The following is a 22,039-nucleotide window of genomic DNA, read 5'->3' as shown; positions in this document are numbered from 1 at the left end:
TATCCGCTATTTCATAATGAATAAAAAAGTGATTTTTCTGAAATTGATGTTTATTTGAAAGCTGTCATTCTGTTTCTATAAAGAAGATTGAAATTTTCACAAAAAAGTTTTAGAACCTTTCATTAAAACATATGTAAAATTTCAATAAAATTGGTGGTGGAATGGGGAGTGATACTAAATCAAAAGTGTATATATATATATATATATATATATATATATATATATATATATAATTTAATACAACAGTAAGTTAGTATATTATAAATATATTGAGTTATCTTGTTTCTTTAATTTACCATCTCATGGATGCACTATGGAGTGTTTCTCACAATAACAAATATTTACATTAGACAGTTCTTAGTCTAAACATTATATGGTCTAAAGGATTTGGTACAGTATATTTGTATAGTCTATAGGATTACAATTTTAACTTTTACATAAATCTAATACTAAAAATAAATTTAACAAACAAAAGAACAACATTTATAAAAAACAAAAATAAAAAAAAATATTAAGGAAATTCTAAAGATATAAGCATTATATAGAATTCTTTTATTGTTAACAATATTTTTTTTTTAAGCATCAATAAATTTTGTTCAAATATATATGAAAAAACTTAACAAAAAATTAATGAATGTCAACTATTTTATTAAAAAGTATAAAAAATTTTAATAATTTATATAAAAAGATATCTTATGCTCTTATTAGTAGATTTATTAATTTTTTTAATGTGTTTAATATTATGCAACAATTATAAATAAATAACTATGAAGAATAACTATACAATTTAACATTTTAAAAATGCTTGGATAAATTAAGCATTTAAATATTAACTTTATATTTGTTGTTTTATACACTCTAATATAGCTGATGAAATGAAAAAAAAAAACATTGTACTAAAGTTCTTTTAGACATTAAACTCTATTGTTAATCTTTACAGAAGATATTTTTGCTAATAACCAAAATGCATTTAAAAAATTAATAATAATTAAATAGATAACAGCATAAGACTTTTTTTTACATATTTCACTAAAAATACTGTATTTACACTTTTTATAACAAAAGTATTAATTTTATTTTATAATAGTAGTTTATAAAACTATGTTGAAACCAAGTTTTATCAGCTTACAACAAACATTAAAAATAAATTGCCCAAAAAATAATTCAAGAATATTTTGAAGAAACAGATAAATATTGTACATGAAATAAATAGTTACATAATAAAAAATACAAAGAAAAAATATAAGTAGTGAAATTTGAGTTTGACATAGTGAAGATACATGATTTTAATTAATATTTATTCCTGTTAACAGTACAGAAGTTCAATGTTAAAAGTTGATATACAGAAACTTGCTTCAAAGGCAGAATGTTGACAGCTGAATTTTCTTTCTAGTCAAAGGCAGAGAGATACAGATGTAATCTTCTAGCTTCACTATTCTTGTTTCACTTTATTTTATAAGCTAACACTCTTATTAATTTTTCTAAAACCTAACCTACACCTGCCTAATACTTATAACTCGGTAATCCCTTTCAAAAACAAAACAATAAAAGAACACACTCAAATAAACACTTACTTTGTAACTTTGAATATTCTTAGTAGGCGAAGAGCCCTTAGCACTGAAAGGCCAAAAGACCCTGATTTGAAATGTGACCACACTACTTCAAATATTGAACCACTGATGACGACACAGTCAAAACGATTAAATGCAGATTCAAAATAAATTCTAGGTCCCAATGCATACATTTTTATAAACATTTCCATCATAAAAAGACCAAGGAAAACATATTCAGTGTAATCTGAAAAAGAGAAATGATAAAATTACAATTAGTAAATAAAAGTTTCAGAAAAAATACTTTACCTTCTACCTAATTTTTTACAAAAACTTTTACCAACTGAATTAACATGAATAAACAATTTTACGTTGATGCTGTATTTATCTGTTCTGTATGCAATATGTTTGAGCTTATAAAACTTCTTCCAGTTAGAGGATAAACTGTAACAAAATCTATCATTTCAGGAATCATTAAATCTACAGTGTAAAAGAGAGAACTTTTGACTTAATATAAATATTTAAAACTATATGATAAGAGATGACGATAATTCAGCACACTCTAGTTACTTACTTCCTTTTAAGAACTACAGGCTTATACCCAATTACAGCTAATTATGAAAGATGAATTTTGTAGTGTGTGGAAACTGCCAAGGCTGACCAGAAATTTAACCTTTGACTTTCAGATAAAAGGCGGAGATGCTACCACTTTGCTTTTAAGAGGTCAGCTTAAGTAATAAGATCAGAGCAGTTTTGTTTAATCTGAATTTTTTCAGTTGAATGAAAAAGGTTAACTTAACAAAAAAATTGTTTGTACTGAAAAACATTGATAAACATTACTGTAAATAGGCTGCTGATCATATATATTTTCTAAGTGTTCAAAATAGTGTAATTTAAAAAAGTGATGTTTTTAAAATTATGCTGTCATATCAAAACAATATTTGTAAGATGGACCACAAAGCAGAATAACCAGATTCCATGTATTACTCAAAAGGCGCCAGGTTTTGACATGCCATGTAAGACACAGTCAATGTTAAAAAGAATACGAACTCAGCATGGTAGGAGCACCTATTTCCTGTATAAATGGAGTAAAACACTGACAACCCTTTGCAAGTGTGGTGAAAATCAAACTGTTTAACACATCACAGAAGTTTGCCCTAGGACAGCTTATGAAGGGTCTCCTGAAGATTTCCTGATGGCGACTCTGGAACCAATAGCTTATATTAATTCGTTAGATGTTTGTTTGTAATTTTTTAATATAATTGGTGTTGTGTCTTGGTTCCATTTGCTAAATAAATTTGTAAGATATATTGATTGAGAGTATACCACTCTGAAAATTTGTAAATTAGATTGTTAGAGAATTACCCACTAGTTAATTATAAATTTAAATGAGAAATTAAACAAATTTATGAAGTTAACAAAGTTAAATTTTAAAAATAAATGAAGGGTTCATGAACTTGATATCAAGTTACCTATATTACCATAACTAGAGATAGAATATTCAATTTAATTTACTCAGATACTCTTGTAACATGATACACATCTATAAATAGAGTGAATCAGTTCTGTTGAGAGTAAGGCACTGAGCACAGACCTGATTTAAAAATTACAAAAATTTACAAAACATACAAGAAAATTACAAAAAACATATATATATATATATATATAAAAATGAAATAAAAATCTATTTTCTAATCTTTAATTTCTAAGTAATTCTCTCTTTTATTCAAAAAAATAAAATAATAGAATAAATTATCAAAACCAAATTTATGTGAGAATTAAGCTTTTTTCTGTAAATGAATCTTTTAATTTGTTTTATACTTTAAAGAAACAGTGTTCCATTCATTTGAAATCTAGATGGCAGATCACTTAAAGTAACTTGAATAGAATACAAGATTTAAAATCTAACTTGGTAAAAAATAAGGTGTATTAGCCCATTAATAAATGGGTTTTTAAGTGTCAATATAAGTTATTTATTTCAAAAAACTAAATCTAATAGCACAGTTTATTAATGGGTAATAAGTAGCTAACTTTAAGCATGAATTATATCCCAATATCCACATTTTAATGCGAGTTATTCTAAGATGTCCTGCTAACTTGATGTTATGATTCTCAATACATTTAAAAAAATAAAGTTGCAGTAATAAAATGAAGTACGTATTTCATTAACAGTTAAAGAATGACTAATTTGACATCTTGTTAATTTAACCATAATATAAGTAATTATTTTACATGGTTTTGTTAACTTCATATCATGTTAACATATTCAAAATTTATTTTTTTTTAGTTTTATTTTATAAAAGTTAAACTAACTTAAAAGGTTGTTTAACTTTTTAATTCTCTGGCAATTTAATTTACAAATTTTTAAAGTGAACCTGCTTACTTGATATGCATCCCAAATAAGTGACTATCATTAAGAATGAAGAATGAACACTGTAAAGGATGCTCATTTTATTAAGTACATATAAATGCATATCTGTACAATATTTTTTATGTACATGAGTTAGAAGTCTATTTATGAAAATAGATGTGAGTGTTCGCAACTGTGTTTTGTTGGTTTTAAATATTAGATAGCTCTTAACTGCAGACAACACTTTTATCAATAATTTTGGATAAATAAGTAAAGTGAATTTCAGGATTATGTACTTTTTTTAATTTTCCATAATCAGTCACCAGTGGTAAGATATCATTACAATTACAAATAAAAAAAAATCTATATTTCCCATACAACATGATCCCTATAATACATATCAGGAAATATATCATGGAAAATAAAAGTAAGAAAATTAAGGATAAAGTACAGACAAGTGATATAAACTAGTTTCTATAGATCAGTAAAATTAAACAACATTTGTGTAACTGATGAGTAAAACTATTCCATTCACATTTAATAAAAGGTAACTGTAGGGAAGCTGTCAAACTGCAGTGTGGTTATTAAGTGAAGTCTGCACTTAAATTTAATTTACAAGAGAAGTGAAGAAATTATCAGTGGCTAACATTTTGAAGTGAAAACTTCTTTAGGCACGTTGTGTCAGAATTTTTTGTACATACGAATTGTGGGAACATGGGAAAAAAATCACTGACTTATAATCAAAATCTGTAACGTAATGCAAGATGCTAAGCATGTATATATATATATATATATATATATATATATATATAAAGAAAGAGAAAAAGGCATAGAGTGAGAATACATATATGCATATATGAGTGAATAGTATAATATGCAGTAGCAGATGTTGGGAGAGAGGAGAAAAAAACTGTCAGTGATTCACAATAATTCTCCCTCTCTATAATAAAAAAAAATAATTGTTTAAATTCAATGTAAGTGTAACATATTATAATATTTTTTTATTGAGTTTGGATAACATATGTGAAGATTCTCAACACCTAATTTATATGCATTAAAAAATCATTAACCTCGAAAATATTGTCGGTAAAGATTGCTGTTTATTGTTAAAAAATTACTTTATATGAAATATTTTGGTCCTGCAATTCTGTGGGGGCGAATTTCATTCGTGCTAGTATCTCAAGAACGGTGGCCGCTAGACACATGGATCTACAACCTATCATTCTGGGCCACAAGCCTTTCAAAATTACGTTAAAAATGCTCTAGGACGCACTGTTTTTGAGATACGCCCTTTTTTTATTTAATGAAAGATATGTTTGAGAAATCCTGTTTCTTATATAAAATATAAATAAAATAACATCAACTGTCAATAATTAGCTATCACAACTATTAAAAATCCACAACACCCGCTTTCGCTGAAAGTAATGATGACTGATTGATGCAGAACATCATTATAGATTTACAGCGTTAACTGCGTAGCTGTTAGATCATAAAAACCAACAATAATTTTGAAGTTTGAATCGTAAATAATGATCATTGGATATATTAAATAATAATCAATGATATACACATATATCGCTGAAAGTAATGATGACCTACATTGTCATCATAAATTTAAAATTAATCATGCTGTTTGCAGTTAAAACATGTTTTACTATGAATTTTTCAGTAAATCAACTGTTTCAACATGTGAACACACATTCATCATTGAAAGTTCTTTAATGAATGTTCTTTAATGTATTCGAATAAACCCGTGAAAAGAGACGTGTTGATTTAATAGCCAATTTCTTTGTTGTAATTTTGGAGCATCTCAAACCTGTGTTTTACTACATATTTTGCAGTAAATCCACTCTTTCAGCGTGAAAATTTAACTATAAACAGGGGATAATCGCGGAAAACATACATTCATATTGTGCGTCAAATTGGTTCTAGGGGTCAAAGGTTAAAGTGGCTATTGAATGTAAACATTATATGCTACTTGTAAAACATATATTAATTCAAAACAATTGCTATCCCATACAAGTTTTCACTTCGGCGATGCAGTCTTAAGCACACATATTTTTATTTCTAGTTGCACCTATATAATTATAACTATTTATCAAGTAAAAATTATTTTTTATGCAGATGGAATAAATGCCACAATCTCTCTCAGATATTTACCCCTTTAATTTTTTTAAAAATTATTAACAGTTGTTATATTATAGGAATTAACAAATAGAATACTTACATAAAAAATTTGAAAGCCATTCAGGCTGATCATAATGTTCAACTGCTACGCATACAGTGTTAAAAAACACAAGAACAATAACAAACCAATAGAACCACTGTTTCTTAACAGTGTGACGGATACAAAACCTGTAAATCAGAAAAAAATAATTCAGTTTAGCGAGAAATAGAATATAATTAAAAATCATTTCCAGATTAAAAAAAAATATATTAAGATAGTTTCCCCACTTATGGTATATGTAAAATCTAAAGGTGGGTTCTCCCTACAAGCTGCCTCTACTTGCCTCCTCTACACCATGCCTGTAACACGGCATGTAGAACACATAGTACTGTTTGGTATGTGGTATTTAAAAATAATTTTTGTAAATAACTACATTATGTCAAAGAAAATCATAACATTACACACTATAATAAACTTTTGTATTACATCATCGTTATTGTTTATTTATAGCAAAACCTTAGTTTAACATACATGAAAAAAAATACTTTCAAGAAAAAATAAATAAATTACTTCACATACAACTTGAACAAAATATCAGTCATAAATAATTTTATTTGTAATAACCAATTATCAGAACTTATTTTGTTACTGTAATAGTGATGTCATAACTAAATACAGTGCAAGTCATTGCAAATTAATTAGTTGATGTAACTTTTGGAGTACAGTACTTTGGCTGCTGGTGTGAGGAGAAGTCGCTGAGTGATGTAAGAGCAGTGAAGGGGATGCCAAAGCATCCCCTCCACTGCTTATAGTGTAGGCAGTCCGTAGTAGGCAGTACTACGGACTGCCTACACTATAGTAAAGTAAATGATTGGTGTTATACTGAGACTAATGTGCTCAATACAAAGCTTGTATTTGATGAAATAGGCATTGCCAATAAAAAATTAAAAATATGTGTAATTATTATTTTTCCATAACTAATATCCAAGTTGATAAAAATTTACAGTAAAAATTAATTTTCCCCTCAAATAGTTCTGATTTATTTTAATAATTTTTTAAAAAGTCATCTCACAATCTACATTATATTTTGTACACTGAAAATAATTGTTACCACCACAGTAGTTAAAATAAACATCATCATTGTAGACAATAAAATATAATGAAACTCACTTTGTAAGATATTATATAAATTATGTTAGGTTATAAGAGAAAGTATTATAGTATAAAAAAAAATTAAATTCAATTTGAATCACAAATATAATTTGTTATTTCCTTCTTCATTAAATACTGAATATTTATTTGCACTTAATGCAAACAAAAATAGTACCACTAATTATTACTTTGAAATCTTTTAAAAATGTAATATTTTATTTTTAATATAAAGACATTTTTAATAATAACAGTCAAGTTATAAATTGAAAACAATTCACTTTTCAACTATTTTGTGGTATTGAAAAGAAAAATGGTTTTATGGTTTATGGCAGTGATTCCCAAACTGTGCACCATGGTGCCTCGGAGAGCCATGGCTTCTTCACAGGGGCGCCGTGAAATATTGTAAAAGCTTCATAATTAATTGAACATTTATAATTATTAATGTTAATAAAGTAAAAAAATAACACAAGTTTTATTTATTTTTATCTATTACAAGTAGTCATACTTTTACTTGGGTAGGGCACCATGAAAACATTTTAACTGAAAAAGGGCGCTGCGACTTGGAAACGTTTGGGAACCACTGGTTTATGGTATAAAATATCTTTTTTTTCTGTGAAGTATTAGAGATATCATTCTTCAAAGAAAATTTTTTTTTTTGCAACATATAGTATGATAATTTATATATTATTTTATTAATTAATTTTATTCAGATGAATTACTATAATATAATATAAATAATTTGATACATTTCCCTGTTGATGTGTAATTACATTTGCATAGAAGCCCAAAAAACTACAGACTAATATACTGAACTAAATATTTAAAATTAAAAATTCAATTTATATTACCTAAGTCTTTTTTCTGCTCTCCAAAAAGAAACACAGGCTCCTTTGTTTTTCACTTTAGATTTTAAGTATGAAGAATGACCAAAACCTAAAAATAGAATTAAAATAGTAAAAATACAAAATCTCAACGTATATATACAATTTCTGAAGAGTAGAACTTGCAATAAGTTTTTCTAATAAAAAAATATTGTTAAATAATAAAATCAATGCTCACATGCTGAAAAAGATTAATGCTTTAAAGGAATCATAAGTAAGGTTAACCTAATAAAAATGATTGAGTAAAAATAAAGTAGTAATTTTTTTAAGTAAATACAGATGCATAAATCAGTATTTAATTAAAATAAAACTTTAAATGAAATCTGAAAATAAGCATTCATAGTGCAAAATAAGAAATACGTGCAAGTGAAATAATGGTAAATGTTGAATTAAATAATTAAATACGGCATATTAAATTTTCAGTGAAAGTCCCTTTTAACCAATCTGATTAACAAAAAAAATCAGCAAAATATAAAAATAAATTATTAAAAAATGGTGGTATAAGTTTTCAATGATGAAAGTACAAGGATAATTTTTTGAATATTCTGAAATGTGTGCAATATAATTGTATTGAACAAGAAGAGATAATCTTAAGGAAATGGTTTTAGAAGTTATACATTAAAACCATATGTTGCACTTTATATGAAGTGACATGGGTTATCAGGAAAGTCTGCTACAATATGAAACATGTACAAAATTTAAAAAAAACAAATTATAGTAATGGGTTCAGATGTTAAACTGGACAATGTAAAAAACTTAATTCCAGCTAAGAAGTAATAATAAACAATTAAAAATTAAAAATGGTAGAATGAAAAATGAACTCTTTCTTTGAAGCAATATATGCTAACATTGAGAAATCACTACTGGATCCACTATTTGTTTAGAACTTTCTTGTTTCCTTAATTAATTAATGTGCATATAATAATAAAAATAGTCAGGCCACTTTTCAACTCAATAAAGGAAAGTCATACAACTGTTAATGTAATATTTTTTTACATTTCAATTTCTTCAAATTATTTATGGAAAGATTATAAACACTTCGAACATACCTGTGTAAACATTTGAATACATTTAAAATTTTGTGTAATTCTTCTTTGTTTTAATATAAGGATAATAGTACTGAATGACTTTAGTAATTGCTTTGAGAATAAGAAAGTCTTTTTTTAAACTTATGAATTCTTTGCACAAGAGGGCTGAAACTTTGATAATATACTAAAAAATAACCTACTAAATACAATTTGTGAAAATACAAAATTATTTGTTCTTATGACTTTTTAAAATTACATAAGTAACATGGTGTCAAAGCTGAATTACATGAAACTGTAGAAAAACTTTCATACTTTTTCTTTATTAAAAAAAAGCAATCTGGTTAATTTAATTACAAGTGTTCAATTAATTAATTATGAAAAGAATATGCTTTTAAAACAAGCAATGAATCCAACTCTTTTCACTTCTCACTGATAACACATGCGGCTTCATCTTTAATCTTACATACTGCTGTGGTCATTTGTGTTATAGGTAATTAGTAAATTGAATCATAGGAATTGATTAAAAATAAAATCTTATTATCCATTACAGTAATATTAACTAAATAAAAAAAAAAGAAAGAACAAAAAATTATCAGATCCAACTTAATTGAACTTTAATTAAACTGAATTGAAGATTTATTTAGTACTTAAAATTAATAAACCTAGTTATCCATTTTTTCATATTTATGTAACCTTGATTAATAATACTTTCAAACAGGACTCTTTAGCTATGTTGGACAGCATGAATGTTATATAATAATATAAGGTCATTGAAAAAGGTTGCAGCAATTTAAAAAAAATTGTATCTCAGAAATTGCTAGAGATAATCAAACGAGCATTTTTTTAAAAATTCACCACTTCAAAAAGATTTTTAACATACCTTAGAATGTTTCAATATGAGCTCTGTTGGTTGCTCTGCAAATATCCAGCCAATAATAGACTTCTGCCCAGGCCTATTGGCAGAAGCAGACATGGAAAGCGACTTTCCATGTCAGTGGTTGTGTCAATCAGCATAATTGTAGGATATGGGAATCTCAGAAACCTAATGAAATTATTGAGTATGTCACAGATTCCGCAAAAATAAGTGTGTGGTGTGGCTTGATTTTCAATTGTGTGATCGGCCCAGTCTTTTTTCATGAGCCTACTATCACAGGGAATGTTTATTTAGACATGCTACAAGTGTATGTTTTCTAACAAGTTGACCAAACTGAACAAGAAAGTAACATTGTTGTAAAGTTCTAACAAGATGGTGCGCCCCCACACTTTAGCCTAGGTATTCGACGCGCTCTCAATGAAAGATTCCCTAATCGTTGGATTGGTAGGAACAGTTCTGTGCTTTACCTCTGTTACACCAGATTTGAATCCCTAGACTTTTTTGTATGGGGATACATTAAAAACATTGTCAACATTTAAGACAAGAGATCACCACTGCTATTACCACAGTTACGTCTGTGATGATCCAGCGGATCTCGCCAGAAGTAAATTGTCGGCTGGATATTTCCAGAGCGACAAATGGAGCTTGTATTGAAACACTGTATGTAAAAAAATTTTTGAATTGATGAATTTAAAAAAAAAAGTTTGATTATCTCTAGTAGTTTCTGATACAATTTTTTTTTAAAGGTTGCTGCAACCTTTTTTGATGACCCTGTACTTTAAAATTACAAAATATTAGATTAATTTTCAAATAAATTGAATGTTATCTTCAAAAGGCATTTCACTGCTAATTATCAGATCCTCTTTAGAGAAGTATCCTGTAATGTCATCTAATAAAAATCCCACAGATTTGAAAATGAGTTGTTAAATAATTTTAATAGTTCTACTATAATAATTAACTTCAAATATTAAATAAAAACTACTTATTTTCATGAACTGGTGGTCATAAGAATCATTCATTTGAATCTTTTGAAATAACCTCAACGAGATAGAACGTTAGCTTTAATTTGAAAAAATGATGGTTATAGTTAAAGCTTCAACATTAAATACTATTAAACTATAAAAATAATTATTATCAGATGTAGAGGTATACGCATAAATAACTCTTTTAAAATATTCTAAATTCAAGTAAAGAAAAAAATCTTAGGGGATATATACCCTGAAACACTAGAAAGAAATAAGGATGATGTGTGAGGAATAATCATATCATTGTTCAATATTGAGGAAATACCATTTATTTAATCTTGAACAACATATTTATTTAATATGGAACTAACATAAATGTATTTAAACCGATAAAATAACTATGCTTTCACTTAGATCTCCATAAATGGAAAATTATGAAAATGCAGCTTCATCTTTTATTTTCCATATTACAGTAAAGTCTTAGCATTTAAGATAACAGAAAGATGATGATCATTCAACCCAACAGAAAAAAAAATAACTACATAAGTGGAAATAAAATTCAACAAGTAAAGTATTAAACTTATTAAAATTCTAATAATACCAGAATGGTTCAAAATTGTTAAGTTATAATAGTAATCCAAAATGCAAATTTCCATGTTACTTCAGTTGTGGAAATATGTCATTATTCTTCTTAAAAATTTGAATTATATCTATTCATTTTAATTAATAAAAAACTTAAAATAAATAAAAGATTCAAACTAAAATGTAACAAATCAAAATAATGTTATGAACTTTTATATATAATCATATTAATTTTCAATAAATACTAAGGTTATAAAAAAAACCACATTAAGAAATAAAATTAGTACAAAAGTAAACAATTCAATGCAGTACTTTCAATTTTTTAAAAATGAATATATTTAAAAGATCAACCAAATTAAATCTTAAATGTAATGGAAAAAATTAATGAATAATGATCTGAAAAAAGTTGCATAATTAAGTGCTGATAAAAAGTACAAATTAATCAGACAAAGCATATTAAAAAATTATTATTTTGCTATAATAAAAATAATAATAAAAATCTTCTAATGTAAAAACTGCATCAGTAAAAAATCCTCTAATGTAACCTTTTCTGCAGCATAATTATTTAGTTTTTGATAAGTAGATTTCTCACCACTTAACAATTTTATAAATTTATTAATAATCCTAATGAACATTCAAAGACAGATGTAATAAAAAGAAGATTATGGTATTTAATTGCATGGTATTTTTTATGTGTATTTTCTAATGTAAATACACAGATTCTCCAAGCAATTAAAATTAATTTAGAATTATTACTTTCCCATCTAGATAGGCACTACTCTAGAAGGGAGTATTTTAATCAATCCAATTTGGGCATATGCTGAAATTTTCACCCCTAAGGCACCCAAAAATCAGATGCAAATTTTCCAAATGTTAATATTTGTATGTACGTGTGTGCATTCACTGTTTGCCTCTAAATTACCTCATTTCTCCAGAAATTTTGATTAAACTTGATCAGATTACTTCTTCTATATATTGATGACATTGATGCTATTAAATTGATGGCATTGATGAGACATTGATGCTATTAAATTTTCAACCTAAAAGATCTAGAGGTGAGGCTATAGAGCAAGGCACCCTCAGGAAAGTTGGTTGATTTATTATACAAACAAAACCAGAGTCAGTTAATTTAGAAACAGAAGTAAATGTAAATTATTTTTCATCATTTACGCTTGGGAAAAGGTTTACCATCCTCCATACAGCCAAATTTGAGTCTGCTGGACTTCAGTCTCTTACCAAAATTGAAAGAACTATTTTGAGGAATTTGTTTTAACAATTTGACAGAGCTATCAGCTTTCACGACCCAAGAAATTCAAAACCTCAAAAAATTCCAGACAGGGATCCAAATGCTTCCAGACCATTAGTAAGCATGCATTACACATGGAAAGATTATATTGAAAGGCGGTAAACTTGATTTGATATACAAATAAATTTTCTTTGAATTCTGATGATCTGTGCATTATTTTTGGGACAACCCTCAGGGTATTACATACTAAGATATATTTAATATATCTTAGGGTGAATGCACTGCATATGCATGTATACATATACGAGGTCTATTCAGAAAATAACTGGACTTTATTTTTTAATCTTTAGTATTAATTTTACAGATTATTGGTCCTTTTTCCCTTCAAAGTACTCCCCTCTCCTATTCACACATTTTTCCCAGCGGTGTTTCCACTTTGCGAAGCAGTCCTGTAAAGCTTCATTTGAAATTGCCTGAAAGTCTGTGACGAATTTGTTTAATGTCATCAATAGTCTCAAAATAGTGTCCTTTCTGATTTTAATTTCAGAAGTAAGAAAAAATCGCAAGGAGCCAGAGGTGGTGAGTAGGGAGGCTGAGGGAGGACAGTCATCTGAGTTTTGGCACAAAACTGATAAAGCTGAGTATGTGAGCACATTGTTGTGGTGAAGGAACCATGAGTTGTCTTGCCACAATTCTGGTCTCTTTTTGCGGATTTTTTCATGTAACCATTGTAAAACGCCTTGTTAGTATGCTCGGTTCACTGTTTAACCTTAAGATAATAATTCGAAATGCAAATTCCATTAAAACCGAAAAAACAGAGAGCACCACTTTGACATGACTGACATGACATGACTTTGAAAGACTGACGTGCTTTTTTAGGATGTGGAGATCCTTTACCGATTAATTGTGATGATTGAACTTTTGTCTCAATGTCAGAGCCATAAACCCAGCTTTTGACTTTATGATCCTTTCCATGAAAGTTTCATCATTAGCTTGTTCAAGAAGTTGCCAACAAATGTCCACTTGATGTTCTTTCTGCTGTTTGTTCATCAAATGAGAAACAAACTTTGCTGCAACTCAATGCATGTTCAATTTTTCATTCAAAATGTCATTGCATGATCCAATCGAGATGCTAACCTCTTCTGCAAGTTCTCTGAGTCAATCGGCAATTTGCACGCACCATATCATTGATTTTCTGAATGTGAGTGTCATCAGTTGAAGTCGAAGGCCTTCCTGGTTGAGGGTCATCTTCAATTGACTGACAATCATTTTTAAATCATGAAAAACCGTTTGTAACATTGCTTACGATCCACAGCATCATCTCCATATGCTTGTTTCAAAAGTTGAAACACCTCTGTGAAAGTTTTCCCCCAGTTTCATACAAAATTTTACGTTGTATAGTTGCTCCAGAAAATCGTACATTAAAAAAATTTAACACATTACTAACACTTAAAACACGTTGCACTCAAATAACAATAATATGAAAACTAAACAAGATATCAACAATTCAAGAAATGTGGTTACAGAGGAGGCTATGCGGAACACAATGCTGCCAACCGCATGTCACTAAATATCTCTGTTGGCACGTAATTAAAAATGTTCGGTTATATTCTGAATAGACCTCATATTATTTTTCTAATAATTTGAAGTAGAAATCAGAGTAGTTTACATAATTACCAATTCAAACGTGAGCAAATGGTTGTGCAGTTCTCATTCATTATTATTATTTTACATTTTGTATTTTTAATCCATATAGACATTTACAATTCTCTACTGGAGGTGCTTAGTAGGGTGGCAACCCTTTGTGCCTTAGAACTGCTTGAGGATTCTCTATTTTATTTAGACAGTGCAAAAACAGCAAATTAGTGGCTGAGGTTCTTATCATGAAATTAGAGCTCATTCTCTGTATAAAATATAATAAAGATTGCATAGCAATAATACTGTATTGTTCAAAATCAACACAATTAATACCTAAATATAAAGTAGTTCTTCCCAGATCCAAATGGGATGGGTAGTAAAAAAAAAGTAGCATGAAGTTGCATAACTTTCTGGATGAACGAGGGAAATTCTGGCTAATGAGGGCTTCACCCTTGAGAGACTACTACTTAGAAGGAAAATTAAATTATGTAAGTATGCGAGTTAATTATGTTAAAAAATTATACTACTCTTCAAGTAAAGTTTTAAGATATAGGACCCATAGTGACTGTACATCTCCATCCTCTTGACTAATGGTAAACAAAATTAAATAGCATTCATCTAAAAATGAATTGGTCATACCTAAATAAATAAATTGGTTAATCCAAACTGAAAATATGAGAAAAATTTTTCATTGCCAAAAAAAGGTAAAAAAATTAGGCTTTTCTCCCTCCACCTCTGAACAAAATTGCCCAAATACATAACCAAATGACATACTAATGTATTGGAATCGTTTAATTATTACAAGAATTTAACTCTGAGTTTTGAAAAAATAAAAAACTTTTTTTACCACCACTTCTTTATGGGTGGGGCTTTGAATAAGACCAAACAACATCAAAAAGATTCTAGACTACCTAATTGACATTAAATTATGTGAAAAATTTACTTGTTTGAGTAAAATTTTTAAATATGGATACCAAATAGTCTGTATCTCCATGTTCTGTTGATTGATTGTGACCAAAATCACAAGACTTCAATGTCCCATAACACAGAAATCATCAAACCAAATTTCATTCAATCTGGAAATATTAGGGAAGAAACAGGCTATATAATTACACACATTCATTCTTCTGGAATTTTTCAAAGCTAACATTATGTTTTTGGTTAGAGGAGAGGGTCACAAAATGTCAAAATCTTCAAAAACCTTGACATGAAAAGATTGACAACAAATTTCAACCAAGTGACAATGAGGAAATCCAAAAATCATTGAAATAAGTAGAATTTTAATTAACTTTTGCATTAAGTTAATTTAGCTCTAATAACTTTGAAAACATTAATTCAAATTTTTATGGAATATTACGTATAAATATGTTGATATAATTTACTAATTAAATTAAGAATATACATTAAGAGATACAAAGAAAACAAACAATTTCAATTATAAAATATAATATTACAAGACAAATGTATCCTTTTTCTGCAAATATTTAAATAAAGGTTTTGCACTGAAAAGTATCATAAGTGCTTCATATAAAAAAAAGTAATAAAAAATTATGTTAAATTTGTTTTATACTAGTGAAACTTTACAAGCTAAATTAGAAAATAAATGCAAAACATTAAATTTCCATTATATAGTGCAAATATAAAAGTAAGCTATATTCTAAACTAAAAAGCAATCTAATCTATGCTAAGCTGTACTAGACTAAGCTGAACTAACTATTTGCTAGCTAATTATTGATAAAAAGATAAGTTAATTAAATAAAAAATATATAAAATATTCTAAATCATAACATCGTTTATCACATTCTGACTTTTATAATAATAATAATAATAAAAATAATTTTTTAAATTGTAGGAAAAGAATAAATAAATACGTTCATTCAAAAGTAATATACAATCTTTAAAACTGGATTATGATAATAAATTATGAAATTATTATTTTTCTACGACTGGAATACATATTAGCAGAAATTTCCAGATTTTCACACTGAAAAACCGGATGTGAAAAATATATACATATTTATTTCTATAGCTGTAATTTACTTATTTATTTTATATCAACTTTAAAAGAAAATCCTACATGAGTTTCTTTATACATATGAAGGGTATTCTCTTAAATGATAATTAATTTCATAAATAAAAATAAACTATTATAGTTGTTGAGGTATCTCAACAACACAATAGAAATTGTGACTGAATTTTTTTTGGCAAAAATTATTTAATAGTTTCACAATCAATTTTTTTATTATTTTTTAAAAATATGAGTAACAGAAGGATATATGTAAACACTAACACCTGATAAGCAAATTTATATCGATTTATTTATTTATATTTCTCTCTACTTATAATCTTCCCTTACAAAAAAGAAAAAAACATTAAAACCTTAAAACTCTACAATATTTTTTCGTTAGATTCATTGGGTGAGGTTTTTGCAATATATCACATTGCTGTACTTTTTTTTTAATAATAAAAAGAATGATGGCAGAATAAACATACAATGAACTTCATTGTAAAAAAATAGTAACAAAAAAAGAAACAGCAGCATAAGTAATAATAATATTATGAGGTGTAACAAATTAATTCTGGAATGCACCTGTAAAAAAACAACTAATGTAGACATTTCTAATATATAACAGGTTTGTAATGTATAGCTACATTGACCTCAAAGTATCCCTTTTGTGCATTTATATATCAGATTAGATAATGTCCCCATTTCTAGAAATAGACTTGGATCCTTTTTTCAGAGTACACTTGCATTCCTTTATAGTTATTTTGGATATGAGCAATGTCAAACAATCTTTATTTTTCATTTCATTCTTTAATTTTGAAGATGGCTGGGAATCATACAGAACTAACTCTGGTGAATAGGCAGAATGATATAATTTTATATTAATTTTTTGGTTGCAAATTATCACACTGCGAACTTCATAAGTTAATGCGTCGTTGTGATGGAAGAACCATTTATTGGATTGTTATTCTGGTCTTTCCTCTGAATAGAATTTCATGAACTTTTCATCAGCAATTAATTTCAGCTAATCATCTGTTAGTAAAAAATTTCACCCTCTGTTCGCATTTCTATCCATTATTTTTTTTATGGCTACCGCCTCTTTCACTTTAGGGTTTATCTTTCATACAACAAATAACTCTTCCTTCAAGATGATTTTAATTCATATCTGAACCTCTTCCGATACTTAAAGACACTGACTTTTTCAGAGCAATCCACAGTTTCAATGTTTTAGTAACAGTTTTGCCAATTTCCATATACCATTTCATATTAATATGCACTCTAAATTTCAATCACTCATTCTTATGCCAAAGTTTACTTACAGATTTTTATTGTTTTCGGAACTGACAACTAAAAAATGAGCATTATAAATTGAAATTAAGCAGATATTAATTAAAGCACATACAAACATAATTAATCATTTGTTTTCAAACAAATCATAAGGGTGCTATTATGGTTATTAAATGGTAACCTTGTACATTTAAACAGAATTATTCATAAAGTAATTAAAAATAATTTCCATGGATCTCCAGATCATAGACATTCATGAAAACTTTCAAAAAACCTTTTCCACTTCTTTTCTCTTTTTCAGGTCTTTCTTTATACAATCTATCAATCTTTCATTACAAATAAACTAGTGATAAAAAAGTTGTATTTATAATAATGTGAACTATTCATGTAATGAACATACATACATAAACATGTGTGTATGTACATTTTCTTTATATCTGTTCCAGAAACACTGATGGAATATAAACTGTGTAGGATATCTGTTTACTATAATTAATGCACAATAATTTAGGCGACTAAATATAATAAAAAATTTTAAAAAAGAAACAATTAGTATGTCTTGCTATCGAAATTTTGTTTGGTTTTAAGACTATATATATATATTTTTTTTTTTGTAAAGAAAGATATAATGAGAGAAGTACAAGTTAATAGTATTAACTTACTCATCAAGAGTGAAAGTCGAGAGATTGTATTTGTCTATTGGTAAATAAAAAACATTTTTTTTAAACTTGAAAATTTAAGGTATAATCCAAATTACCTTGATAATAATACCTTAAAGTTAACTTGTCAACTACCATTTCAGTTGACAGCAACCTAAGGTTAGTTGCCCTGGTACTAATCAGGGATTAGTTATTATAAGGTAATAACTGGTTTCTTTTTCTTGTTTATAATGTAGACTAAAATTATTTTTATACTAACTCATCACATTATAAAATTTAATATACATTTTTTTTAAATTTACATAGAAAAATATTACATCATATTACTAAAAAAAAATTACACAACAATTTAAAAAAAATCTCAACCTTTTTATTAGCTTTTCAGTACATTAACACTGTACCTTTGAGCAGATTCATCTAAAAAAGATCCTCAGTTGTTTTATATAACAAACTGATAACTAAATTTTTATTAATCACCATATTTGGTACAGTTTGTTTGTCAGTAAAGAGGTTGTTACTCGTAGTAATTTTTTAAGCTTTTGGTTTTTATAAACAGAATAACATAAAAAATGTTAAGTTGTCTTAATTTATTCACATAAAGACTAACTTACACAGAACTGAATTTTATATGGTCAGCTGTTAAATGCTGTTGAACAGCTGACTTACCATTTAATGCTGTTACCATTTCAATCATAAACATCCATGTATTAATCGGAACCATGTATTAAGTGTATTGTCCAAATTCAAAAAGGAAAATTAATTCATAAATTATGATATAGAAACTTCTTAACATATTCAAACAACTGTATCAACACACTGACTATTAAGGGTAAAAGGATGAGCTGAAGTGTGCAGCAAATAACTTCTAATGTGTTCTAAATATAGGAAAAGATGACTTGTCTCACACTGATATACTATTTAAAAACTATGGTTCCTTTTTAAACATGCCTTCTATACTATAAAAAATTCACAAAAATATTATCAATTTAATCTTTTCACAAACTTTTTAACTTATGAGAAAACAAAGAACTATCACATACAGAGTATAATTGTTCTGCTAAATTACAATAGAACTTTAATATAACTAACCTGCATTTACCTGTGAAAAAATAACTCTATCTTTTCTTAATATAATATCAAAGATAAATAAATATCATAAATTTCATGAAATATATCTATTTACTAACAATATTTAAACTAAATAAAAAAGAAAGAATAAAACTGCTAAATGTTCTATTTCTTTTTAATTTATAAATGTAACACCTATGTAATAAACAACTAATCTAACCTAAAGTTTAAATCTACTAAAACAGTCTAGATTTCTCTACTAAAAAATCTATTTATAAAAGTCTAAAAAGAAAATGATAAAATTCATCCTTATTTTCATTTTAATTACTTTATAAATTTATTTATTTATTTTTTAAATAAGTACATTTAATAATATGTTTATTTTATCAAGGGATGTTTTACAATATTTGAAAGAAATAATATTAATAATTATTATTAAAATTAATTTGAATAAATCCATTTTTTATTATCACAAATGAATGTTTAATATTATTTAACAAAAAATTAAATTAGTTTAAAAATAAATACTATTATTAGTCAGCATGCGATAACAAAAAATAAATAAATTAAAGAATAAACTTACAGAATGTAGTAAAATAATAACAAAGATACAAGCTTAGAAAAGATTATAACAAGTTATAAATGAAAAAGTGAAAATAAATGTGAAAAAAATAATTAAGGATGTGTAAGAAAATAGGAAAATAAGTGTTGTAATTTTTTACAATACTGTATTCGCATATAATAAAGAAAAATAAATAACTATAAAGTAAAAAAAGGTTTTACTTACATCATCAGGTAAAATGCAGCATATAAAAATATGCAAACATAATCAGATTTAAAAAAAAAATGAAAGTATACGAAAATAAAAGTATTTAATATAAATTTTTTTTAAAAGTAATTTAAAATAATATCATATTATTATTAATAATTTACAAATAAATATTTATTAAAAGAAGGAACTCGTTTAACAATTTAAAAATTCTGTAAAGAAGCTGTGTGCAATTTTACAATTTTTTAAATTATTGATTCATGTTTAATCTGAAGAGAGGACAATAACAAACTAAAAATTTAAACTAAAACAAGAATATTCATAATAATGGGTAAAAAATGTTATTAATTTTTAATAACGCTAAGGTGCTTAAGTTGTTCACAAATAATATAAAACATTTTTTAATAGCTATCAACTCCTTACCATTTGTACAAAACATATTTTATCAATCTGTTCTGTTATTAAATAATCTAAGTACGAAAAAAAATTATAGAAATAAAAGGTTTAAAAAAATAAATAAAAACCAAACTCAAAACCATACCATGAAAGATGAAAGTTTGGTTTATAAAGCCACAAAGACTGCTTCAATTTTGTAAAAATTTATTATAAAAGCATTTTTTAATGTTTTTTTCTTCTGAATTTATTCAAGAATATATATATATATATATATACAAAAGTTATATGTATATAAAACTTGTAGTTGAATTCTGTGGCATTTCAAAGTGTACAGAAGATGTTTGATCAGCATTACCTGTTTGTGATATTTCGAAATTGAATTTTTGTGCAAGCCAATAACATAGTGAAATTTTATAAGCTTTTTCGCATGCATCTGGCAACCTTTGACAAACAGTGGGCAATCTTCTTACAGTCAAATCAGATTTACAAACAGACTTTTTAAATCAACCTTTGCTAGTTGTAAAATTCTCAATACTACCTACTAAAGCTATTTATTTTACCTTTATAATGATATCTCTATAGAAACTGCAAAACACTTTCGCCTTTTTTCTTTAATAAATAAAGGTAGTTCTGGTTCTAATTTGGGGAACTTTCTGAATTTCAGTCCATGAAATGATTGTCTTTTTAAAGAAACGCCAAGCAATAAATTCTTTTTTTTTTCACCAATCTCGAATAAATGACTCATTGATGTCATATTTTTTATCAGCTGCTCAGTTACCAATAATTTCAGCCTCTAACACAACTTTTAATTTTTTGTCAGTGGTAAATAAAGGTTTTTTTTGTTTGAAAACATAACTTTTAATCAAAAGGTATTTTTTAAAAAAGAAGAGGAATGTGACTGAGATGTGACATGTTTACAAGTTTGAAATCAACTGAGAACTGAAAGGTAAATGAAAAGCATAAAGGAAATTTACTTGAATAAAACTAAAAACTGGAATGTATTGTATTTCTAGACAGTTGTATCATTCTACATATTTTATTACAAAGTAAAGAACTAATAAAAGAGACAAACAGTATTAATCTTTGCACTCTTCCTCTAGTGACAGAAATGGTTATTATAATAAAATTTTTGTTTATGTGTTGTACCTGTTTTTGTAAAACCTTTCATAGTCATAGTTGTATACGACACTGGCTTATAAAATAATAATCAAATATAATACATCGTTCATGCAGTAATAATCATTCAATCTTTATAATGATTTGAATGTAACTCACATCCCAAAATTTTAAACAGGAGATAATGAGAAATGCTGCAGGGTTTATGCAAATAAATACGGTATATAATATACTACAGATTACTGAAGTAGCCAAAAGAATAAACATGCAGTGGGTCAGGGTCAAGGCATGAGAGGAGATATCAAG

At 26.8% G+C, this 22,039-nt stretch overlaps 1 protein-coding gene across 1 annotated transcript in view; it reads right to left on the bottom strand.

Moving 5' to 3' along the window:
• LOC142327268 (voltage-dependent calcium channel type A subunit alpha-1-like) overlaps positions 1-22,039 on the bottom strand; it is a 902,521-nt gene that overhangs the window by 250,217 nt on the left and 630,265 nt on the right. Inside the window, exons 13-15 of the mRNA XM_075370151.1 lie at positions 8,068-8,152; positions 6,128-6,255; positions 1,575-1,797 (exon numbers count right to left, since the gene is read on the bottom strand). Coding sequence (XP_075226266.1) covers positions 1,575-1,797; positions 6,128-6,255; positions 8,068-8,152 — 436 coding nt within the window. The remainder of the gene's footprint in view (positions 1-1,574; positions 1,798-6,127; positions 6,256-8,067; positions 8,153-22,039) is intronic.

The sequence above is a fragment of the Lycorma delicatula genome, chromosome 7 (assembly GCF_047948215.1).
Source record: "Lycorma delicatula isolate Av1 chromosome 7, ASM4794821v1, whole genome shotgun sequence".
Classification (NCBI taxonomy): Eukaryota; Metazoa; Arthropoda; class Insecta; order Hemiptera; family Fulgoridae; genus Lycorma; species Lycorma delicatula.
This window is presented reverse-complemented; position numbering and strand designations above follow the sequence as displayed.